This window comes from Harpia harpyja, chromosome 23 (genome assembly GCF_026419915.1).
Source record: "Harpia harpyja isolate bHarHar1 chromosome 23, bHarHar1 primary haplotype, whole genome shotgun sequence".
NCBI lineage: Eukaryota > Metazoa > Chordata > Aves > Accipitriformes > Accipitridae > Harpia > Harpia harpyja.
In genome coordinates this window covers 16,679,005-16,705,367 of record NC_068962.1, presented here as the reverse complement: position 1 = coordinate 16,705,367, position 26,363 = coordinate 16,679,005, and the positions used below count along the sequence as shown (strand labels likewise).

The 26,363-nt window shown below is 42.2% G+C and overlaps 1 protein-coding gene across 1 annotated transcript in view; it reads right to left on the bottom strand.

Annotated features, from left to right (window-relative positions):
• GRIP1 (glutamate receptor interacting protein 1) overlaps positions 1-25,996 on the bottom strand; it is a 326,610-nt gene extending 300,614 nt beyond the window's left edge. The window contains exon 1 of the mRNA XM_052774398.1: positions 25,857-25,996. Coding sequence (XP_052630358.1) covers positions 25,857-25,911 — 55 coding nt within the window. The 5' untranslated portion in view covers positions 25,912-25,996. The remainder of the gene's footprint in view (positions 1-25,856) is intronic.
• Between the last annotated feature and the right edge of the window lie 367 nt (positions 25,997-26,363).

Here is a 26,363-nt window from a genome sequence, read left to right as displayed (position 1 = left end):
AATCACAATCCACTAATTCCACCAAACCATCTGCCTCACCAGAGACCTACCTCCTGTGTGACAGAGGAGGTCCAGTCCGGACCTCCTCACCCCCACACTTTGGGAGATAGACCTTTTTTCCACAAAACGTATCCACCTTAGACAAGCACAATGACACAAACTGTATCTGCTCCGACAAATATTTAAAATCCCAATCACGCACCACAATGTCACTAGCAAAGCAGAGAAGGGAGAGATGGGATTTCACTCAACTAATTTTAAACAGTTCTCAGTTTAGATAAAAAGCGCAGTACAAACTTAAAACAATTATCTAAAATGTTACAATTACACAGAGCCACCTCAGGCAAAGCTTTCGGAAGCAGCAGAGACAATTCTCCCATACTGGAGACAGCAACCCAGTCTTCATGACAGCACTTTGTTACTGTTATTTAAAAGGACAGAGTCTAGACCAAAGACACAGAATCAGCAACTCCAAACTCAAGTTCAATGAAGTCAGACAATTCAAATGCCTGCAAGTAAATAAGCAATAGAGAAAAGGGGGTGGGGAAAAAAAAAAAAAAGTAAAAGTACTTGAAACGGCAAACATGCACTCACAAAACTCACTGCCAATAACGGTAGTATTTCAAAGTGCAAATCTACAAGACAATGCCTACTGATTGACAGCAGCTTTCAATGAACAGACATTGAGTCTGGTCAAGCAAGAGCCCTAGTGCATGGGAAGACAATAAGCATACATAATAAGAGACCTCAATAAATGTAATCCATTCCCACTTCCAAAAATTAAAGGCTAAACAGCATTAAGATATATTTAAAATACAAAAGAGAAACAAGGATACTCCTCATAGAACTTTAAAAAGAAATAAATAAATCAGATTCAGTCAAAGAAAAGAGGAACAAAATGCTCTGCCTAAACCCTGACTGAAGAAAAGCCCTCTGACACAAACTGAAGCTCACCACGCTTAGGGTCAGATGGACAACTGGGAGAAATTAATTTCCAGAACAGGCCTAGGTCTTCCAGAGCTTCACAGAAGTGGGATTCTTGACATGCACAAACCTTGAGTCTACCCTAGGGACAAACCATTTTCCCAAGTTCTCCAATGCAAACACAGGGAAACAGAATTACTATGCACCATTAGCAGAGACACAGAAACCCAAGATGGGGTAATTTTTAAGTCTCCTGCAATGACAGACAGGACTTTCAGCAGGATGAAGGAGCACATACCGATCTCAACAGCGTTGCACCGGGTTTGGGCACTCTCTGCACTACCCTGGTCTAAACTTCCACTTTGTTCTCAGATTGTTAATAACAGTAGGTCACCCGTGACAGCTCAAACAGAAGATGAAAGAGGAGCAGAATTCTTCTGCAGGTGGTTGCAGGCAACAATATTTACTTCATCCAAACTAGCAGTGAAGATACTCATTGCTTTACAACATCCATGAGGGGAAGAAGTGGGAAACATAAGATCGTGTAGTACCTCAAAGCAGAGCACAGGGAGCCCTGGAAATACAGTTAGTTAGCACTGAGACTCAGCTGATAAACCTCACTGAAAGCCTCAGCACAGTGTCATTCCTTTAAGATGCAGCATGTTCACATTATCCTAAAATGCAAATACAGCTTGCTGACACTGAATTTCCAATTGAATTTTGTTTCCAGCTAAAAACCAAAAAAATGCAACTGGGAAGCAGGGGGGGGTTGCCAATAATTTCTATATGCACATACACATCTGTGTTGTGCATGTGTGTCTATATAGTCAAAATCCCTTTTTATTTTGTAGTTCTGGCATAAAAACTTCATCCAGCTGTATTCTTGACAATTCACTTACTAGCAGAATTGGGGGATTACTTAAAAATAAATAAATAATTAAATAAATAACGTGCACACACAAAATGACCAAGTATTGACCAGAAGTGTGAAATCTACCCATGGTGTTAAAACATTAAAACATTTCATTTGCAGTCTCTAGCATTAAGTGTGATGACAGAGAAAGCTAGGAGTTAAGGAACCATTCTACCCTTGAGATTAGGTTAGTCCCCATAAGTGGTAAGCAGTTGATTTCAGAATATGTAAGAATAAATCTAACCAATGTGTAGCACTAACTAGTGTTTTAAGAAGATCTTACTCTCAGCTGGGGCTCCTGATGAATCCTATGTGCGAAGCAGGAGAACAGCATCACTTCTTGCAGATACCTCCCAAACCTCCTCTTCCCAAGCAAGATACATACTGCTCTCTCAAACCACACAGAAAGAATGCAACAGCAACTATGTGGCTTACATGGCCACAACTAAAACCAATTCAGCATACCCAACCAGTATACAGACTAAAACACAAAGGAACCGTCTATTAATTAGATATGTTTCTGCCTCTCATTTCCACAAAATATTCTGTATGAACTTTTGCCACATGGTAGCAGTTGAAGCCAGTCAAAAAAAAAGCATGACTGGAAATAAACCCAGCCTAGTACAATTGTGTCTAAAAGCCTGATGTGTGTATCTTTCTTTTTAAGTCACATAGAGATTTTCTTTAATTGCTTAAAATGGAAGCAACCACAAGAGCAACTTTATTAGTCTTTCCTTTACTGCAAGGGAAAAACTACAAAAGGCAGGGAAGAATTAGTCAAATATTATTGTAGAGTGTTGCCTTTAATATTACGATGGAAATTACAAAAACTAAAGTTGATTAAAAACATGAATTTTATTAAAGCTGGTTTTCCTTCAGGAAAAGAGAAGAATCAAAATTCGAACTTCTGAAGCAGATCCTAGCAGAAGCTGAGACTAACAGGTGAATGCAAGCCCAACAGAAGCATGGGTAAGAGGATTTGGAAGAGAATGACATAAGAAAGCCTGCCCAAAGGAGAGCTTTAAATGTTAGAAACGGAATCTGTCATTTAGCCACTACAAAATAAAACCTAATAGAGCCAAGTAACATGCTCTGTAAACTCTGCACAAGCTAAACAGTTGGCTGCCAGTCCAAGAACACAGCAATCCAGTTGCTGTCTATAAATGCAAACCCAACCCCAGCTGACTATGCAGCATGTCTAGTCTCCAGCTACCAGCAGTAAGCACGGATGACAGCCAAAGCTAAAGCCAGCAGCCAGCCCTCATATAAAAATACCCGTGTATGGTCTAAATTAGCTGTATTCCTGAGCAGTGCCCTCCCCTGGGATTGTAACTGTGCTCAGTATCAGCAGGTGGAAGAAAGCACTTAAAATACTCAGAGAAAATTTAAGACAGACAAGGCTTATGGTGCTTGTTATATAAGCAAATAATACATGCTAAAATTGCTTAAAAATCATTAGGAAATTAAGACAATCTGTGCTGAGCCCTTAACCCACTATACCTGTTAATTTAAAATGTTATTAAATGCAGTGCACGTCTGATGTCAGGCAGCCCATGTTTTTCAAAGTGCTTGATTTTCTAAATATTTATAACTACGCTTTTCAGAAATGCTAAACCAGGTTTTTACAGCAGCATGGTCTTTTTATATTCTTATTTTTGTTCATCTAATAATTTGATAAAATTACAGTTTTTCAAAAATCAGGTAGGAGTTGTACAAGTACCTTTTTTCCTTTTGCATGTCCTCCAATTTCTGAATGCTAGTTTTGAAAGAAATCTATTCACCAGTGTGTTGCACAAAATAAGCAATAACCAAGAAAAACAAATGTGCCACCTCATACACTTCATACAGAGTTTAGAACCTAAAACATTATTTTAACGAACAAGTTTTTCTGAAGAATCTTATGGACTGTGTATTTTTTCCTCCATGAGGTCAGACTGCCTAACCGCCCATCATCAGAGTAGTGCCTGTAAAGAGCACCCTTGAAAGTTTTGCTTTGCAATATTATAAAACACCTTCAAATAATAGGTAAGATGAAAAAGACTACAGAAAAACAAAAAGGATGTTTTCATTACCCCAAGCTTCATCCATTACCAAGCTCTTTGTTTCAACTTCCCAGCAGACCCTTAAGTTTCTAGAGAACCTGAAGGACCATTTTCAAATAAAGCACTATTTGAAACAAATGCATAAGGTCAAGGTATACTAGCTTTGAACATAACTCATACTAAGTAATGTCAAGCACACTACTAGGACCTACGCAACCCGCATTCTGCAAGTTCCATCAATGCTGCTGTAAAAAGAAATACCCTATTTGCTCATTTATTTTCTGAGAAATGACACACCAACTCTATCTCAGCGCTGCCTCTGGGAACCAGGACTGATGTCATGAGCATCAGCTCCTTAGGTAGCAGAAGCCAATCCGCTCTTAGCCAGAGACTAAAACCTTTCCAATTGTAACATTTATATATGTATTTATTCTAGTTGGTATTAGTGCCAATGATTAAAACTGACTCTGCCTTTATGTGCCTCTTGCTTTGCTGGATGTTAGCTAGTGAGCTGAATTTCTCATGATATCATATTCAGACTTGAATGACAAATTCTTTTATTTTTTAATAGACATTCTGAGGGAAATTGAACGCTTTATGTGACATTAAATTTCTTTTCAGGCAGCCTTTTCTTTCGAAAATTTTAGATATTCCCCTTTCAGCTCAGAAACCTGAAGCCCAGCAGAGAGGGCTCTGTACTAGACATCGGGTAGACTTTCCAGAGAGCTCAGAAACCCTACACAGCAACGACTGACAGATCAGACAGACCTCTCACAGATCTTAGTTTGCACACATCCATTAAAGCTCTAATATTTTTGCAGAGTCCATTCATTTTGTCGATGCTTTTAGGAAGCCCATCCACAGACCCACCATCCACAGACAAATCTGTCAAGGGAGCCCAAGCCTGGAACGGGCCACCCATTCCCGTCGGCCCGGGACTACAGGGACAAAGAAAATGCCTAATGCAGCGGCAGATAACAGATTAGGAGCTAAAAGGGACACGAGGGAACCTGTTCCGTCCATGAGATGAACAGTGCTGTAACAAAACCCAAACACACAGATTGGAGCAACATGCCCAAGAGCGTTGCAGGAGCAGAACCTCAGAAAACTGGGGACCAACAGGCAAACAAATTAGGTGAGAAAGAGGAAAGAAAAAAAACTAGAGAGGTAGGTAGGAGCTACAGCAAGAAGGCAGGAGATGAAGAGCATGCACTTGTCACGCAGAATGGGAACCACTGGAAGGGGAGCCAGTATAAACCGCGAACTTCTAAAAGGAGAGGACCAAAGGCTACAGGAGGCAGCATTCCAGAGTCAGTAGCCACGTGCTGGTCCTCCTGCCACCCTGCCCCACAGCCTTCGAGGTAACACTCCATTTCCCCCCAAGAAATCCCTGCACACCAGTTTCAAGCAAGACTGACCCCGTCGTCTCCAGTCTCCATCTCTTTTTCCCCCAAGACCTGAAACCAGCTACCTGCAGGGACTCCCCGCAGCCTGCCAGACCCTGAATGCAGCCGCAACTGAGGCCAAGGGGAGAAGTGAATGGAACTTTTACCTAAGACTGCCGTCTGGTAAGGGGAGTGGAAGAGCGTCTCGGCAACGGCCACAAAAATTAGCAGATAATTTTGATTTTAAGCTGTTGGTTCTATGGTTTGCCACCAATACAGTGGGGATGATCAGAGTTTCACCTAACCTCATAAAACATTAAGTAGTCAGATAACATGGTGATGAGGGCCACAGAATCCATTAGAATTCTGAATTTGAAGAAGGATATTTGAACAATGAGGCACTGGCCACATCCTGAACAATGAGAAGAAAAAAAGACATTAACTAACCGGTCAGGAAGTAATCACTATTCATCTTTGCACTGAATACCAGGGCAGGGGAGGGGGGAGAGCTATATACAATAATATATACCCCACACATATACAGTAATTAAGGAATGTTTGTAACACATGCACTCAGTGCAGTCTGACTACTGCCTTTTTCTAAGGCAAGTTTGACTTTACCCCCTTTGTAAAATTTTGCATGCACAATAAATAGAACACAATGGTCTGAATTCACCCCTTGTTTCTAAATAGCAGCTAAATTAAAAAACAATTTAGAGAAGAAAAGAGACCAAAATTGAAACACGAAAGACATCTTCCTCCCAGAGACCTGTGATAAAGGCAGATTCTACCTTTATCACAGTGATGAGGACAGAAAGTACCACTGAAGCAGCAGGACAGCAGGTCTAGGACTTAACACAATCAGTTGTACCAGGAGCAGCAGAACCAGAGAAGTTTGCTTCCCCACTGATGAAGTCTCCTCCTCAAATCTCACACTCTCCTCTCTGTCCCTTTCCCCACTACTGACACTTTTCTACCATTAACAAACTCGAAGCTCATTTCCACGTCCCTTTTAACATCCCCACAGGGCAAGGTGGTGCGTGCTGTGCCCACTTCAGAGCTACGTACATGAAAACTGCTAACCCACAAATGCCAGGTGTCAGCCCATCAAATAAAACATGTTATTTGAATAACTACCTTAAAAATGTATTAATTTGTACCTCTCTCTTCTACTCAGCCTTCAAGACATATGAAATCTGCTGGAACTTCTCTATATGAGATTTCCACCTCTCTCCCAAAAGCACGGTTAAATATTAGGTTGAAAGTTTTAAAAATTTAACTCCCGGTTAAGCCAACACCAAGATTCAATCCCCTGTGGCGATGCAAGTTCGCTGCTACTTGTTGGAACCAAGCCATAAAACCCTGTCCTGCTCTGCGGCACACCACCTTGACACGTCCCAGAGCACTCATGAAAACGCACCCTCCAAGAGCACATACGTTTACAAAGCACCGATTTGTGAAACCCACTTGAACAAAACCCGTACTGCTGAGACACTCTGGCTGTGGTCTTCAGGCTCAGAGCCCTGAAAAACCTACGCAGAATCCAATGATGCCTGGAGCATGGCTGATACCACATGATTTCTCCCGAGAACTTCTACATATTTATCTATTTATTTCCCAGAACAAATTTCCCCGTGCGTGCAGTTGGTATAACAGTTTCTTCTGTGAGCAAAGCCTCTGCTCCACATACTTTGGGGAAATGAATATGAAATGGATTTTTCTTCCTCAAACCTGTAAGGTTTCACACATTGCCTGTTTTATTCAGAAGTTCCGATTTTACTTTAATTACATCCTCCCAAAGCAGAGTGGAGAGTAATGCCAGGTTCCTTTGTGGGTCCTAAGGGGAAATATTTACTAAAAGGGCTCTTTATCAGCTCCTGCTCATTTTGGATGTCAAGAATTTTAATTACATTTTTGGCCTTTATCAGAAAGTATTTTTTTGCATTCGATAACTCTTTCTCCTTGAAAGGATAAAAGCAAGAATACCTGGATTTGTTCATGCCAGTTTTCTCTCTTAATATTATTGAATTCCTTCTATTCCTTACCATGTAGGGAAAAAAAGTATAGACAGTAGAATTTGTACCAGTTGACCTCATTCTCTACGATACCCCTTCAATACAGTGAAAATCAGCTTCTAGCCACTCTGCAGGAACTCCTTTCTCCTGCAACTCTTTCATTATTAGTACTACCTATTATTACAGTTGCTACTTACAACATAGGATTTCTGTAGGTATCTGTTTCTTTGCCAGATCTTAACCGGACTGAAATCTGTGCTAATTAATTGCCTCTGGGTAATCGTTGCTCCTACCGTTCTTGTTTCAACCAAATGGGTCAGAGAGTTGGAAGGATTTTATCATACTTGAAATAAGTGAATATACCTGACGTCTTATTTTCCAAAATAGGCAATGCCTTTTCTTCAGAACATCCTCCCATTTACATGCTTTAGTGTAAGGCCTTCAAATTTGCATTGCAAATGTGTCATGGAAAATTACCCAAATTTAGCTACAGTACAAAACCAATCACAAAACAAGGTATTTAGACATGTTCATTAGAAAGAATTTAGCACATTAATTTCTCAGATTTCTGATGCACGCCCGTAAGAAAGTATTAGCCCTGATTTCATGAAGCATGCTGTATTCCAAGGCTACAAGGACAAAACTGGACTATTCCTGTAACGATTACTGCCAAAAGCTTTACACTCAGATACAGAACGTAGGCGTTAGAAAATACACAATACAGTGATCATTATGACCACCAACAGCAGCTTGACTGCAAACATGAAGAATATAGGAGAACAACTGTCAGACCAGGGTAAGGAAAAATTTATTAGCCAGGTATGGATGGAAATGGAGCAAAAGGCTACAAAGAAAACTTGTAAGACTTGGGATCATGAGACTAGGGGGTCTAAAACGATTCTAAGAGCAGGCAGGGTGTTAGACATGGAAAGCAGCCTGTAACTCACTGCGGAAGGAGAACTGGACTGCAAGTCAGAGACACTGACTTTCTTGAGCAAGAAAGCTTGAGGTTTAACTATTGTATTGGCATCACGGGAAGTTGAGAACAGGGATACCTAATATTTGGGTAAAACAAGAGAACTTTGATAAATTCAGAACTGGACAGCAATAAACATTTTAATGAGGCTTGGACAGCAGCTGGGACCCAACTGCTGACTGTGCCTGCCCACGTACTCAGACACAATCCTGCTGAGCGTGTGGGAGCATGTGTGTGCCTACAGCATTTTATAACTGTTTCAAGGACCATTCCGTAACGATTTATGGACCAGCAGTGATTCATGAACCACTGGCTGAATAACACTAGACAAAATTACCTTTTCCGTCCCTTTTTGGCATTTCTCCTCTTGATTCTATGTAGATGCAGCAGTTTGCCCGTACGCTTAGTTATTGTTGTGCTGGTGGGGAAAAAAGCTGTAAGTTCTGCCCCAATAATAACAAGCATACGTCTTATTGAGCTTGTCTTTGCCATCATTACAGTGCAACTTATTTATAATGCACATCTAAAGAGGTAACTCAGTAACAAGAAAAACCTGAAGAAACAAGGATAAAAGGTGGTAGAAAATGGGAAAAAGAAAGATTAAGAGTGACAGAGAAAGAAAAAAGAAGGAGAATAGGCGAGATGGAAGAGGGGGAGCAGTTCAGAGAGCCTTTCCTATTAGGAAGCAGGAAGGAGAAAGTAGAGGAAATGCCCTGGGATGACAAATCGCATGCACGGAATCCCCAGTGGAAAAAAGCTTTCTGACATCTCAAGTAAACCAACAGTTGAAATTGTTCAGGAAGCTTTGTAGCTATTGCTGGGAATTCCTCCAGTTGCTAGGTGCAAACTACAATGATCAGTGCCCATTAAGCTGCTGAAACAGAGGAGCTCACATCCCAGTACTGCCAGGCACGTTCCTTCACGCTACAAGCCAGACCAGAAAGCAAGCCAGCTGTGGAGTAAAATCAAAATACACACAAGCTACTATACTGATTTATTATTCATTTTCCATCAATAATTACTCACAAAAATTTTTAAACTCCTAATGCCGTGGGTGCCACAGTACTCCCACCCTGCTGCTCCGAAGCAAAAATCAAACATTTAGCCCAAGCAATAAGAAAAAATCTTAAGTGACCAAAATAAATTCGAGTCTTCATCTTGAAGATAAGAAGTTACAAGGTTCACACACAAGAACGCATATGCAACTCAGTAGTGGAAAAAGAGATGATCAGCCTTATCAGTGGTTTAACTGAACTCAAAGAAATGTTCATGGACAAGATCTGACTTTCCTTAACTCCATGACCAGTTCTCATCAGCTTATATGAATCGGGAAGGACTAGGAATGTGCTTAAAACTAGGAAAAAGTGATCTTCTAAAACAAGAAAAATACAGAAAAACATTGAAGACCAACACGGAAGAGGGATGATTGATGAGATTAAAACATTTACTGACCACACAAGAATTACTGAAGGATAACGAAAAGAAGAGCAGACTATGAGCCATATCAGCGTCCCTGGGGAAAATTAACAGAAGGGTAACATAAGAGCAGAGGACCGATGGACAATCCAGTGAGGAGCTCTCCTCAAAGTGGCTCCAAAAGCCAAGAGGAGGATGCATTTGTGAACAGTGGGAGGGAGAACTTCAAGGTTACAGTAAAGGTACGTCTGGATCTGGACCTCGGTCTTGGGCTCCAGTCTTCCAACTTCAGAACAGACACTGACCAACTACCCAGGCATGAAGGGGAGACAAGCAAGGTGCAGCCTAAGAACAGCAGCAGGGCTCTACAACAAAGAACATGAAGAGCAGTGACAAGGACAGATACAGGTGAGGGCATACCCCAGTGGGTAACTTCTGTGTACCCGTTCTCAAGGAAACCAGAACATTCATCAGAATTATCAAGCAATAACGTAAAGACTTTCTTCACACAATGCAAAATTAGACTGAATTTCATTTCCATATAATAATACTTAGACAACAGATTACAGGATTAAATCAGGCATTTGTAGAGATGACAAGCACACTTGCATTGTAATAGTAACCAGTAAAATGTAAACAGAAGCTTCAAATGTAATACAAATTCTCAAACTTCAGGACAACAATAAATTTCTAACCAATATCCCCAAGAGGAAGGTTACCCTGCATTTCACTGCTACAGCTTATTGCATTGAAGCAGGATATACCAGACATGGTCACAGACAAAGTAGATGAGAAGGACCTCTGCCCCAATGAACTTGGAAAACAGAGTGTTCCTCTTTGAACATTATTTTCTCACTCCTTTTCTTTCTGTTAAAACAAAAATCAAACAACAACAACAAAAAAAGATGCATTGCAACAGCTGAAGATTGTTAAAGGAAACAAACAATGAAATGTTATGAAGCCATTCAAAAAAGACTAGTAACGTGTGAAGGCATCAAGGTTAACATAACAAATGGAAATACAAAATATTAGATAAACTAGGGCCTTAGTCACGGTTACTTCGGATACTGGAAAAACAATTTTTTTTGTTGTTTTTCCTTTTAAGAAATACCTCATTTTAACATAGCTAGAAATAATAAAATATAAAACCACATTTTGATTATGTTTATTAAATACTTCACCACAAAGGAAATGAAAATATTTGCAGAATGACATGAGACATAATTAAAGAAGTTTCAAACAACTTCACCCCATGATTTTTTGCTTATTCCTAAGTTTAAATATCCTAATTTGACTTTCAGTGAATAAAAATTAGAAATGCTGTTTCAAAACAAATCATGTTCTGAATCTCAAATTATGCTTAGACAGTCTATACTATATGTAAAGAAGCAGATGAAGGAACCACTAGGCCTTTCAGTTGTTCTTTTTGCTAATCAAAGTGGCATTTTGTTAGTATTTGCTTGAATGGGCAAATATTAGCTCACATCTTTGAACACTATAGCACAATGCCTATTTACTGTATATCATTTTGCAATTACTACTTTTTTTTCATTTTTTGTTTAACAAAACATCTTACGAAGAGACATTAATCAACCTGGAGTTCTCACCACTGCCAATTTAATAAGGCTTCCATGGCAATAGATTCTACCTGTTTGCCTATCCGTGTTTTTCACTGAGCCTGTACTTTGCCTTGAAGATCCAAATTCTTCCCATAACTTCCCTAACTCAGTGCAACCTTGAAATTCCACAAAAAGGATCAATTATATAAAACTGCATTCCAAACTCAGTTTTAGAAAGAAGCAGAACATGATGCTGGTAGTTGAATGCAGAAGCTAATGTAAAAACTATTTACTTCTCTTTACCAAATGATGCCCATAGCTTAAGGAAAGCTGAAGGGTGGCCACGTGGAAGGTGAGCAGTACCCACTCAGGTCAGACAGAAAACCAACGGCAAACGCTCTGTGCTACACAGTGTTGGGGAAGCAGCCAAGGTATTTTAAGTCCATCACCATCAAAAAGACAACCCTAGAAGCTCAGTACAGCATGAGGCTTCGGAAAAATCCAGCAGTAAAACCTAAAGGTGTCTGAGACCAACCTCAGAAACTATCTCCAGTGTAGTACAAATTACAGGCACATCAGGAGGAAGGGTGAAGATTACGAGCTAAACTGGTCTCTTACAGATGAATGTAGAATCATAGAATCATTTAGGTTGGAAAAGACCCATAAGATCATCGAGTCCAACCATTAACCTAACACTGCCAAGTCCAACTTAGTACTATTCTTCTGTACACGCTTGTGTACCTTGCCGTTCACATCTTAGTATTAGCTGAGTAGATTTTTTACTAGATTAAATGTAAATTCTTGATTTTACATGCAAAGGAAAAAATTGTCTCCTCTCTTCTGTGCAACCGGGCTCATAGATCATCAGCCCCCAAACTCTGCAATAGCAGATCATAAACTTGCTCTTAGAAGATCAAATAAGCAAAAGTGCTTTTATTCTTGTCTACCTTTTATGCAGTACCTCAGTTCAAGGAAAAAGATGACATTTTCATTATGAAAATAATGCATCTCTCCCCTGATTGGACACTTATGTTCAAAAGGCATTCCTTGAGGACTTTTTTTTTTTTCAGTGAAACCTTCAATAAACACAGAGATGCACCAGTAGACCAGGAAACTAGCACACACAAATACATATTTGTATGGTTTAATGATTTACACACCAATGTTCCTTACCACTGCAATACTGAAGTCTGTTTAGAGACAAATACATGAGTATTTTCTGTTAACAGAGAATGACTGGAAAGCTATAGAGCACTAGAAGAGATTTATAGTAGTGTCATATTGCAGAATAATATTGCTTTTATTCAGCTGGTTTTTATTATTCCGCTTACTCCATGTACGGCAACATAAGAAATGGAGTTTCCATTTGACATTGCCTTGCTGCTTCTAAGGATGAGCAAAAGGAGTTGCAATCCTTCCTACGTATTCTATTCACACAAGTGCAGCATCTCCTCCCAGAAGAAAAGTGCCTCCTTCTTCTAGTTGTATTTTCTAACCAACTATTAAAGAGAAATCTTGTACAATTCCTGCACATGGGAAAGACTACAGACCACAGAGTTCCACTGACTGAAGAACCAGACATGAGAGAGTTCAAACTGCAAAGCAGACATACACTGTGATCTTGCAAGAACCACACCTCTGTCCCAATTTTTTTCCACAAAATAATACCTACCTCACTGTAAAGAAGGAAGGCTAAGGTTTATAAACCACTGCTGAAGATGAAATACGCTAATGAACTTGGAGTTCTCTCTTCTGCTGGACAAAGCAGAAAACAGTAAGATTTGTCTGGGAGTGTTTTATGACTTCCTTTGAAAATTTTAATATTTCTATTATTACTTAGGTTTCAGTAACACCCGCCAGGTGGCAAAGCATTTTCAGAGCACAGACAATACATCAGAAGTTCACAAAAACAGAGAGACACTGGAATACAAAATCAAAGTAGTAAAGATTATCCAGAAGTATATGTATTTTAAACTGCCTGGGAACGAAGGCACAAAGCAGAAAAAAGAGCATTGCTGCTATTTTTCCTCCAAACACCTTTAATGCCAATTCATAGTAACAGCCCCATAGCATTTGAATCCCTCTTTCTCAACAGGTGATCCTCTCATTTCATCCCACACAGTACTCCAGTTTCCAAAAGAATGAAGCCAAAACTACAGCTGTCCCAAATGACAACAGCACAGATAACCTACTGATACCCTCCTTTGAACAAATTCAACAGAGAATTCTCATTGACTTCAACCAAGATGCTACCCTATTTTGTACAGTGATAACTTCTGCTTCTATGGCTATCATATTTAAATATGCAGTGGGGAAAAAGCTTGTGGGTTTTAGGACGTACATGACAGATAAATTTGGAAAAAAAAAAACTCTCAATGTCTTCACTCTGACAAAGATTTTTGCTCCTGCTATGATATCCAACAGCATTTTTGTGGCAATGAATCAAGCAACTCTGAAAACGCACTGGGACCTCAGACCTGTTCGGGTAAATGGTATGCGTCACTTCTGGTGATAAAACTGCTGGCTCCGAGTACACATTTTTTTTTGCACATTACTTTCATTCGCGATGCGACATTTTTCAATGAGCAGAAATGAAAAGATGTTTTTCCACCAGGAAAAAAAAAAAATAATATAAAGCATCTTGCAGTTAAACACATTTAACTTCTCTTCCAACAAAGAATATGAGGAATAAGCAAAGGAATACCACCAAAGAAAAATACATTTTACATGTTCTCTGGGAAAAAAGGCTTTTAATAAAAAGAGAGGGAGATATTTTAAATCCCTTTTACTGGCTTTCTCCTTCCTCCACAAAACAGATATTAGCACGTATCACAAGAATGATCTTTAATTAAAGAAAATAAACAGTTTCTTTTTGGAGTTATCCTTTGATCCACTTAAACATATAACTTATAAGCCTAAATTTAAGCACATTGACTTCAAAGGGATTATTCCTTCCCAAGTATCCGTACATTTCAGCAGCAAAGATTTCAGTGGCCTTGACTTAGAGATCCTTTTAAGATCAGCATCAAATGAACTGGGACCACGTGCACTATCCATTCATACAGTTAGAGCCTAACAGTTTACTGAGTGTCATGACCTGATCCAGAAAAACGTGTATATTTTTAAATACTCTGCTGGATTAGGGACTCTGTACAGGACAGTTTGCTGGTTCAAGCCTTTCACGTGCAAATTTTGCTGATAAACACATCTCTGACATATTATCAATTCATGACAAGTTTTTGTTTTTCTTTTAATCTTTAGTGTGCTATCGATTAAGGTAGAATGATTAATATTTGATTATCAACTGGAATCTGCATGCAAATAAGATAATTTATGTGTTTGAACTTGAACACCCAGATTCATTACAATAGGCTAAAAAATTTCTGTTTAAAGAATACTGTCACAAACCATGACTTCAGAACAGTTCCTGGAACAGCCCTTCACTTGAGCTCACCATGTATTTTACTTTACTACTACAGCATGCCACAAAAGGTTCGTTTTTAAACATCACGAAAATGCTTACCTTTAACCTTGCAAACCCTTAAGTATGTGTAACTACAACCCTGAGTATCCTAATTGTGTAGGAATAATGTACAACTCAGTACAAACTCCCCAGAAAATTACAACGCATTCACATAACTGCATAAAAGCCAGAATTTTCCAATTAGGACATTTAGAAGTTCCACATAAACATACTGAATTTTCATTTTAATAATTGAAAGCAAAACCGTACAAATTACAAAAAGACACTTTATGTAATTATTACAGGCAGTTAGCACTAAGCAAGTAATAAGCAACACTTGAAACAAGTCAATTAAAAGCTACTTTTCAATACTTTTCTTCAGAGTATCAGCCTAAACACCAACAAGTTTTTCAGTTTCAATAAACAGGCCCATCATGCTATTTTTTCTTTTTATGCCGACTTCTTTCTTTGCGGCTAAAGAAAGAAATTAAATACGCCTAGCTACAAAAAAAAAAAAAAAAAAAAAGAAAAAAATGCTGCCAACCCTGGTAAGATCAGAAAAAAGCAAGGAGTGATGGAAGAGGAAAGAAATGTCAAAACTAGCCTGACGTATATTATAAGCTGGAAAAGTATTAAGACAAGTTTTTCAGATGACCTGGAACTCCATAACTCAACTACAAGGATGTTTCCTATATTTAAGCCACCTACCCGAGGAGGACATCATAAAAATTCTCAGAGGTTGTGTTTTTTAAAATTACTTCAATTACTTTACAAAAAAGAAACATATGTATAGGAATATAGCTTCAGGCACTACTTACCTACTACCCTGATCTTCGACGAAAGCAGAAAATAGGATATAGAGCCAGCAGCTGAAACTACTTCTTTTTCTTTGGTTTGAAAAATTTATATTTAATGACAGAGGGCAAGTCATCTGAAAATTAAGGCTCTTTTATTAAAGTGTTCTGAAAAGCAAGCATCAGTTCACGCTAAATATTTAAACAAATAGCAGTGAACACATCTAAAATGTGTCTAAGCGGAATGACAAACGAATAAAATATATGGTATTCCTCATTTTTTTAAGGTTTTTTTTTAAACAAACACAGGTACCCACGCATGCCTGAATGTGTGGACGTACGAAAGCAACACCTTAGGCAGACAGGAAACTTCAAAAACTTTAGGATTAGTACCTTCAAGACAGACACAGGAAATAAGAGACCGTAAGAAAAGCCCGAGTTAGTGCACCATTTTTGTCAGCATTAGTAGCGACAGGAAAGCTTGGGAATACTAAGGCCTTATAATAATCAAATCATGATAACATGAAACTTCAGTTACAAGATGCATTTGTTCAACACGCACATGTGAACACACAAAAGCACCAGCCGTGTTTCAGCACTTTGTGCGTGAGGTGTGAGGGGGATGTTGGGGGGGGGGGGTTGCTACTAATAATGTTCCTGAATTAAGTTATTGACTCAGAAGAGCTACAGGTATAAAGCTACTGCATTATCCTTATACATTACCCATTTCATTCTTTCTCTCCCCTCTCCATACAGCCACCCACAGCCCAGCTGAAAGCATTTAATCAACTGCTTCACTTTTGACATGCAAATCCTGCAAGTTTATCTGGCTCCTGCACATTTTGCAAACAGTCCTAGTAAGAGGTGAAGTTAAAAGCACTACAAATTATAATTTCAAAATACATTTCTGTAAGAGAGGAGACACATTTCCTCAGTCCTGCCAAATCATGATGTACATAGAACCTTTTACAACACAGTCTACTTAAAGCCTACATCTGCTACACTGTTTGTTTGGTTTGGGAAAGGTTTGTCTTACCAAAAAAAAAAAAAAAAAACAAAACGTCAAGTGATTTACGGGTATATTCCTCATAAAATTGGAAGTTTTATCAAATAAATCAGGTATTTTGAAAAGGCTCAGGCTTAAATCTTCTCACTGCATTCAAAAACATTGCGGTATTTACAAAACCACCAGGAAACCTAAAAACACAGAAGAATAAAACTGGCAGATATATGTGAAGGAGGCAACGTATTTTGGGGCAATAGTTTTCTCTGATATTTCAGAAGAGACCTTGGACTAAGAAACGGCCTCCTCTAACAGCTACAGGGGCTCAGTAAATTTGCTGGCACAAGTGAATTAACCTCCAGAATCCGGCAGAGTTGCCTCCACTCCCCAGAGTATTTTCTGTGACTACTGCTCTACCTTCTGCCCAGCTGTTGTGTAAATAATCCATTCCTAACACAGAAACAACCCAAATACTTCACTGAAAATGCCACTAAAATTAAATTTTTGTCAGAGTAGTAAAACAGTCTGTTTATTCCACAACAGCCTCATCTCGGGCTCGGGTCCCAACCCTGCCATGAGGAGCGTTGGGTACAAGTGAGGACAAAATTCTGCCAGTTACCAATGCTTTAAAGAGATTTTGAGAATGCAGAGCATAGCAGGCAGCTTGATGCAACTCACTTGTTGGAACTATCCTGGCTTTGCTCGGACACCAAAAAAACCTTCTCGGGTGAGAGGTGGCACCTGTGAGCATCAGCTCCTGGCTGACCGTTCCCGACCAGGAGCTGGCAATGGTGGTCAAAGGCAGAAGCAGCAGGGGAAGCTCCGCTTTGCCTTGCCATCGCAGCATCAAAGACACGGTGTCTGGTCTGCTGAGATGATAATCCAAATAGAAAAGAGTGATATAATTCAAATAGTCCGCAGGTGTGTTAATCCTATGTTAATAACAGCTTTCAGTAAGGCCTCCCGTCAGCAAACACCATTGCTCCGCAGCGCTGGCAGTCACTGCCCCGAGGACCCGAGGTACCTCCTGCCCATGCAGAACACACAGACCCCACAGACATTTCTCACCGCTCTTAAAGGATTTGGCACAATGTTAGCCATTACTACACCCTCCCCCCCCCCCCCCAAAAGTACCAGTTATTGTTCTTCATTTGTTTGCCTGAAAAAATGGTTCTCGTGAATACTGTCCCGCTGCAGAAGCAGCTAAACTGACTGCGGAACACCTGGTCTCCATCACAGGCAACTGTAGAAATGCTGGCATCACTTCTCTATCTTGCTAATTGATATCCATAGAAACAGAAAGCTTGAAACATGAGGAATCGTCTCAGATCTGGCTCAGTTAAACCGGTCCAGTCACCGGTATGTTCTTCTTCATTTTGTTTGTCAAATATAAATGCGTTGGGTTTAATTCACTTTATATTGTGGGATAAACCAATCACGTCTCACTGTACATTCATCTGCCATGAAACTGCTTCAGGAAGAACATGCTGCACTACACAGTGTGGCTCACTAAACAAAAATAAGCATTTTATGTAGTGCCTGCCTTCTTAGGAAAGATAGTTACTGGGAGGACACATTCTGGCAATACTTTACAATGTTCAAAATACTGTCTGTTAATAAGGAAACGTTCATGTTCAGTTACACAATATTCAATTAGCACCCCACAAAATGCTGGCATTAAAAATTCAGTCTCATCCCACTGGTAAAAAAAAAAAAAAAAAAAGATGAGTAAGTTTCGTTGACAGTTATTTTTAAACTCCCATCATTATATTTCTATCTTTAGCTATTTTCAGGGAATAAAGAAATTATGTTGGGGGGGGGGGGGGAGAAACAGTTAAACGTTAGTGAGACAACTGAGGAACTCCCTAAAGGTCTGTGAGATCCCAGTATGTAAAGAGGACAGTAAAACTATTAAAATATTCTCTGCAGCTTTCCCTGCACAGTAGCAGAATCTTCTCAGCAGCGATTTTCACTGATAATGAGAAATTATATAAGGCACAAAAAAGATCGAGACTGTGTCAGTCACGCCTGTCTTTCTCAATTCCTGTGGTAATTTCCAAAGAGAGAAGATACCAAAATTCCACGTGAAACATGTGTCAGTATCAAAGTTGTCAGCCCCTGCTTACATGTTTTTTCCTTCGCGTGTGCTCTTTAAAATATTTCAATAGTAAGCAAAGAACACTGCTTCTAACTTGCGATGCAGAATCAGTGAAAAGCAGAATTAGCATTAATAATGACTTTTTTAAAAAAACATTAGATCATCGGCCTCATTCAGAACTGTAAAACCTGGCCACCCCGTACCACGGGACATGCCAGAACGGTTTGTGTTGCCCAGCCACCCGGCACAGCCCGCGCCAGCGGGGAGAGGGAGGAAAGAAGAATCAGTCGGGTGACACAGTCATCAAGATTACCTGCATCCAACATACACGTTACTATTTCACCCTGAATTTTACAGGGTGTCATGCTCATTTCGGCAGACCAAAACGCTGAGCAGGTGACCACCCTGTCCCCAACCACACAGGATGCCGACACATCTCGTTAGTCTGGTTTTGCGTAAGTCAGGACGGACGGTGCTCTCACATTTCAATGTGCATAAATTCAAACGGCTTAGGAAAAACATTCAAACAACACAGAATTTCACAGCCACAATCATAAGACCCTTACAGACGCTTGCTGACTCAGCGCATCCTTTTTCGTAAGCACCAGCGTGATTGAATAGGGCTCAGACACGAGCGAGGTGTACCGTCAAGCCTTGCCTACTGCAGCCACTTGAGCACAACACGGTCTGGACAGCTCTGCACGGAGAACCTTGAGCACCGGCAGCTCAGCTAATTTTGAATCATACAAAAAACAACCCATAGCAGGGATATGGGTATGCGTTGAGATTCAAGAAAAGTTGCCTACATCTAAATTACTGAAGGACCTAACAGTGAAGCTTCTGTGTTTCAGGTTACGTCTGTCTCTAACGTCTCAGTGCACAGGAAACTCTGATCAAGAACTTGTGTTTAGCGCTTGTACCCTTCACAGCTCCCAGATACCCACAAAAGCAACTGTGCCCGTCAGTGGCAAATATTGTTAGTGCTTCAAATTCTACACGTTGCTGTTTTTTCAGGGAAGCTAGAGTGTTTGCTGCCATACCAGTAAGTCATCACTCATTCCTGGCAAATCTAACTCCATTTTTGACGCACATTAGCAAAAGCTGGTTTGCCTCTGCAAAAAACAGACATTGTTTCTTTGCATTCAGTATCTCACATTTGCCTTCTCTATGGGGAAAAAAACCTTGGTTATGACCCAGACACAGCAGACGATCATTTCCCAGCAATCAGCAAAGACTGTATCTTCATGAAGATTCTGTAACATTTATCAAATTCTTTTAATACTGCAGGTCATAAAAAGCTGTTAACTTGGCTGTGCAGATCACAAGAGATGTAGATGCTTTTTGCTCATTCTCAGTTCCTTTCATGCTAAAAGGGCACTAGGGAGCCATTGTTGCCTCCTTTCCATCCCTGTGTTGGAGCCCTCCTGGACTCAGCTGGTTTGAAGAGAAAGAATGAAAAAACTGACACAGCACCCGTGTCCTTTGCACACTGATGAAAGCCAGCTCTAGACTGTCATCTTATCCCACCTGGCAAACGGTCTTCACCAGCGTTCAGTTTAGCAAATGGAGAAAGACCAACTGTCCAAGATGCAGTCCAGTCAGACTGAGGTGAAAAGAGGCAGAAGCCCCAACAAGGACAAAATACATACCACATTAATAAAATAAAAAAGTTTTAAAAAAAGTAAAAATAAAAGTAATTAGTACTTTGTTATTAATGTATCTTTTATTATTAGTGTTTTCCAATTTGAGATTTAGTTACATTTTCAGATGCTACTGGAGGACTGGAAGGCAGCTAGGTAAGCCAGCCTCTTATGCTGGCTCAGTGGCCAAGATACGGTGACTTTTCCTTCCAGTTTTCTCCCTACCACTGTTATTCATGACTTCTTCACCTTAAACATAAGCAACTACAGCATGCTTTGCAGAGCATAACTGACCAAACGTCCCAGTTGTTCACTCACTAGGTATCTGTCTGGACTCCACGCTAAGTCTGGGCAATGCCTTCACTGGGGTGGAGATGATCTTCCAAGCACCTCTCCAAACGTTCGCCCACAACACCCAGTCCTGATTCTTCGGGCTGCCGCTGTAAGCACATCCCCTCCTCACAAAAGGCTTTCTGCCATCCGGTTTATACTTTAACTTTTCAGGAGACACGTGACGCAAGTGAGAAAACAGATACAGACAGACAGAAAGCCTTTGCACAAGGTTTCCAATCCTAGCTCTCCAGCTCTTACTTTCTTCAGTTTCCAAGGACCCACTTAAGCTCAGGAAGGAGAAGATTCCTTCTGCCTTATTAGGCCAGAGCTTAGAATACAATGAACAGTCACCCCCAGCCTTCTGTGTTGAAAATATAAGCTAATTTTTAACATGCACCTGGAAAGAGTATGAAGCATATCCTCTGTTAAAGTGGCCTCATTTGATCAGATGTAAAATGCTAACCCACAATAACACGATTAAGTTCAGTAACAGGCCCATACCTCTCCCTTATCTGAGAAACTGATTTTCATCCAGCTTAAGATAAGCAGACAAGCTCACACAGCAGTAACCTCGGGGATAGATGCTTGTTGTCAGAACATCTTCCATGAGAACACGCTAGTTTTGTATTTGAGGCAGGATTCACAAACTACTTGCGTATTTTTTTATCCTTGAGTCCTGGGTTTTAAAACATTTACTAATGTTTCCTTTAAAATGCTTCCTAAAGCTCACCTAATTTCTCTGACTGTCAAGAACTGTGAAGGTGGACAGAAGAGCAGAAAATAAAAACACAGTCTTTCCTTCCTCCTCAATATAACTGGGCTACCCTGTTAAACACAGAGGCAGAACAACCGTGGAAGGCATAATAGTTTAAAAAAAAAAAAAAAATCAAGACCAAAGTATACTTAGATGCATTCTTAAAATTAATAACCATGTACATTAAGGGATCTCAAGTAGTCCCATAGTGAACATACAAGATATACAAATACTATTTCCTGTACTCCTGTCAAACTTGATCAGCTATAAAGTTGAAACAGGAGTTCCATAAAACGCCTTCATTTAACTTGATTGGAAGGGATATTGAACAAAATTAATTCCAGGAACATTTTTCTTCCCAAGGTATTTGCTCAGATGTCACCTCAAAAAGTGTTTTAGGTGGTTTATAACAAGATTTGATTTAGCGTCTTAGGCAGAAAAATGGGGAGGGGGGAAGTGTGCCCTGAATTTTAATGACACTGTCTTACAGTGGGAATCCTTCCCGTGTCAGTTTTGAAATGACAGGGTTTACTGCGTCAGGCGTACATTACCGTTCTTTTACTCAACATAGAGCACAACTCCTGTCCTCTAAAGGAGAGGACTCCTTGTGATAATCGTGGCGGTGGAAGCCAGAAGCGGCACAAGCCGCTGCAGAGTACTGCTCGACTATGGAGCAGGTAGTAGAAACCCAGTAACTGTGCTGCAGCATGCACAAAAAAGCAGCTATCCACTTCATATTTTAAATACGGTTTTAGCCTCTAAGAACTGGCACAATGTGATTTTTTAGTTGACGTAAGTATTCCACATAATTTCCGCAGTAAAGACATCTGAAAATACTTGTTGAAATACCACTGATTGCCACCCCTTGGAAGAGAATCTTCTCCGCAACAAAGCATTGTCACAAATGCTAAACCCTAGGTGCACACGCGTGCTCCGATGCTTGAAACATTAACCCAGGTTATTCTCCTTCACTCAGGGTATCAATTATTGCCAAGGTGAGCCAACAGCGTTGACCACAACTCTGCTACTTCATATCAGTAAGACCAGCCAATTTCCATTAGCAAAATTCTGGTTTTGTCGAGTTTTTGGATAACCTCCATTTCAGCACATGACTTGTAGAAACGACAAAGACGGGCTGAGCTAAGGACTTTTTGAGGTAGGCATTCAACACGGAAGGGAGGCTCTGAAGCAAGGAAGGGGCAAACAAGGATACTGATCCACTAAAATAACCCTGCTTGGAGCCAACCCAGTGTGTCTGCACAAGGATACGACTGCAATATCCCGACAGCTCCTCACAGCAAAACAACAAAGCTCCACAGACAGTTTTTTGAGTTGAGTCCTTGCACCAGAAACATGCTGCTGCGGCAGCACCACCACCCAGCTCCTGATGCACTAGATGAACTGAGCACCAGGGGAGATACAACAGAGTTGGAAATGATCCCCAAAGCAATGCTGCATTGGTTTGGATGGAGACAGGAGTATCAGTACCCAGTGAACCTTGTACACTGCCTCAGGGGATACAGCGAGATTTCCATGCAGCCCCCACATCCACTCTAACACATCCACCCACCTCTCAGCGCCCGCAACTTCTCTCCTTTCCACAGCTGAGGACAGAGGAGCCTGATCAGCTCCATAAAGGTGCGTGCGTAGGATGCAGAGCTCCCCGGGAGAGGCTAAAATGAAGCCTGTGAGGTTTAAGGGGAAAAAGCCTGGGGAAAGATGGTCTGTACAAACCACTTGTGGCTCACCATAGGGAAATCTTCGCCTTCCCAGTTTTCCCAGCACCTCCAGCGACCCCTTCTTTTCCAGTTCAAACCTGCTGCTACAACTAGACTTGAAATTGAAAGCTGCACAGTAACTGCTTACTATGACAGAGAAGGGGTGTACAGACCGTGGATACCATAAACTGAGGCTGAAGGGGAAAGCCGGCGGGAAGCCACAGACAAACAGGGACTATTTAGCTACTCACTTGTTTTCTGAGGTTTTGTTTCTTTTGTGGTTGTTGGGTGGTTGATTTTTTTTTTCCCCATTTTTATAGTCTGCTTTGGGAGTATCCACCACCAAGAAACTTCAGCACCAAATTAACCGAGCAGTTTCGTGTTGTAATGCAGCAAAATCACTACTAGTCAGTCCTGCTGGTGTTCATGGGGTTGAATAAAGACTAGCTCCTCTCACTAGAAGAAAACACTAGTTTAAGCAATCAGATTACAGGTACATAAAATCAAAGAAAATACACACACATGAAATGTTTCTTATTCTTATATTCTATATAAGTATTATTACCCAATATACACATGCATTTGGGATGGATGGATAAATGGATATTTTATATCCTATATACGAGTGTGCTTGTATATGTGACAAACACAATTTATGTTACTAAATATTTCACATCCAATATTACTCCATATCTAAATCACAGAAAATTACCGGCTACAACGTTAGTTTAAAATAACAGCATATACATTCATGAAAGTCTTCTGATAGCACAAGGTACGTAAAATGTTCTGCGGAGTAACTGAATGGAAATATTTTCTAGAAACAGCAGAGGGGGATGTTAGCACAACTGGCTTTGAACCAGAATTTAACTGTATCTGTAATTGCCTTTTAACTCAATGCCGTACTAAACTCCTACGTTAGCTAAAGACGCACCTTCGTTTCATTACTGCACTGGCCATTTTTCTGGCTAGTTTGAAAGCTTTATTTCATCTATTCTTCATACTCAAGGACTGTTAAATTCAACACTGATTAACTCCTTTGACCATTTAATATTTTTCTGAGTCTAAAGCAGAAAAGTTCCAGTAACTGGAATCCTGCTAAATTACTAGCTAGACTTCAGCAATACACAACGCAACATACTTTAGAAGGTAATCATTTACTTTAGGCACAGAAGAGCTTTTTTATTTACGTAGTGAAAATAAAGGAAAGCATCAGCGATAAGACTATTGGCATATAAATCTATCCAGCTTCATAATGAAAATGAAAGACATTAAATAGAAAATAGGAATAAACAAGAACTGTTAACAAATCAGTATTCTAACTGGCACTAAACCCATCAGAGCAAAACCATTACCACTGTTTACTTAGAATAAAGACAAGCCCGCACGCTATACAGCTCGCGACACAACCTTTATGCAGAACGAAATGAGAAAATCTTTCCAGTTTCTGACATAGCCAGATGACACCCCTTCTAAAGTTTCCTCATCTGTAAAAGCATCTGATACATTTTGACAGCTGTCGTCCATCCTATTTCTGCGATTCCGCAGCTACGCAGACCCCTGACATGAAGAAGTATGACCACAGATTTTAGTAATGATGGTATTTACTACGAGGAAAGACTAAAAATCTAGCTTTTCACAGCTGGAATACCTGCTCCCATTTCGGCGACTATTTTTATGATGTCATATGTCTGCGATGAACTTCCCATTAGGGATAGGATTTACTAGTCAGAAGCACGGCAGCAGTTCCGCCACAGACTTCCACAACACGAGCAACCAAAACCTCCTCCTTCTTAACGCTCGGTGAATTTTTGGCCCCGGCAGCACGGCTACCTCTCCAACGCGGCGGCAACCGAAACCCGACGTCCTGCGGCAGGACTCCGGACGCTCCCACGGAATTAACGACCTGTCCATCAGAGACGGGCATACCTGGAAGGTCCCGAGTGCGAACGGCGTACTGGCCTTTTTCCCTTTGACTCACAGACTGAGGACAGAGCAGTGACATGACAACCTCCCCCCGCGGAAGCCCGCTTTGAGGAAACGGCAGAAGTTACCTTTTCATCAGAACGAACAGACCGTTTATTTGGCAAAGTGACCAGAAGCTGTCCGCCTTCCAGAAGCCAGGACCGACCCCCACGCCGGGCTGCAGGGACCCCGAGGCCGCTCCGAGGCCGACGGCGGGGGCAGCTCCTCGCCCGCCCGCCATGGCAGCGGCTTCGCGGCTCCCCCGTGACGGTGACCCCCACACACACCCCCCCCCCCACCTCCCCCCCGTCCGGGGAGGGACGGGACGGGACAGGTCCAGCCTCGCCCCACGCGTGGCGGCCCGGGGGCAGAGCCCCCACGCAGGGAAGTTTCGCGAAGTCACTTCGCAGCCCCCCCCCCCCCCAACACACACACACTCCGCCTCACGCCCCCCCCACCCCCCCCGGTTTTAGGAGCCCGGCCCGGGGGAGCGCGGGCGGGCGGCGGCACCGCGGAGAAAAGTTAGTTGCGGAGGTGGCGGGGCCCGGCCCGATGTGTGGGTGTGGGGGGGGGGGGGTGGGGGGGGGGTGGAGGGGGGGTCCGTGTGTGCCCCCACACACACCCGCCCCGGGTGCCGGGCTCCTGCCGCCGCCCCCCGCGCCCCCCGCTCCTGCCGCGGCGGCGGAGCAAGATGGAAGGCGCCGGTCCGCCCGTCCCCCCGCGGGGCGGCTGCCGCCGTGCCCCGGGGATGCGGGAACACACGGGACACACGACACCCGGCAGCACCCCCCCCCCCCTCCTCCCGCCCTCCTTCTTCCCTGGAGGCGCCGGCTGCCGCCCCCGGTGCTCCGCGCTCACCTCGCTCCGGCTCGGCTTGCAGGCAGATGGGGATGTTCTTCTTCCAACCCGGCATGGCTCCGCGCTCCCCGCTCAGCGCTGCTGCGGCGGGAGGCGGCTCATGGCAGGGCGAGGAAGAAGGAGGAGGAGGAGGAGGAGGAGGCGGCGGCGGCGACCCGCGCTCGGGGGGAAGTCGGCGGCTCCGGCGGGCAGCGGCTGAGGGGCGGCGGCCGCGCGGGAGGAGGGAGGGCGGGAGGGAGGGAAGACGGGGAAGGCAGGGGGAGGGGAGGCGGCGGAGCTCCGCCAGCCCGGGGGACGGGAGAGAGGGAGGGAGGGCGCGGGGCGGGCTCGCCCCGGTTCAGCCGGGGACAGGAGAGGGGCGGGCGGGGGGATTGCGGGAGGGGGAGGCTCGGGGAGGGGGGGGCGCCCGGCCCCGGTGCCGCCCCCGCCCCGCTCCGCCAGCGGCAGGTGGGACCGGCCGAACCGCCGGCTGCACAATGGAGGGGGCGGCGGGGCCAGGTGGGGCGG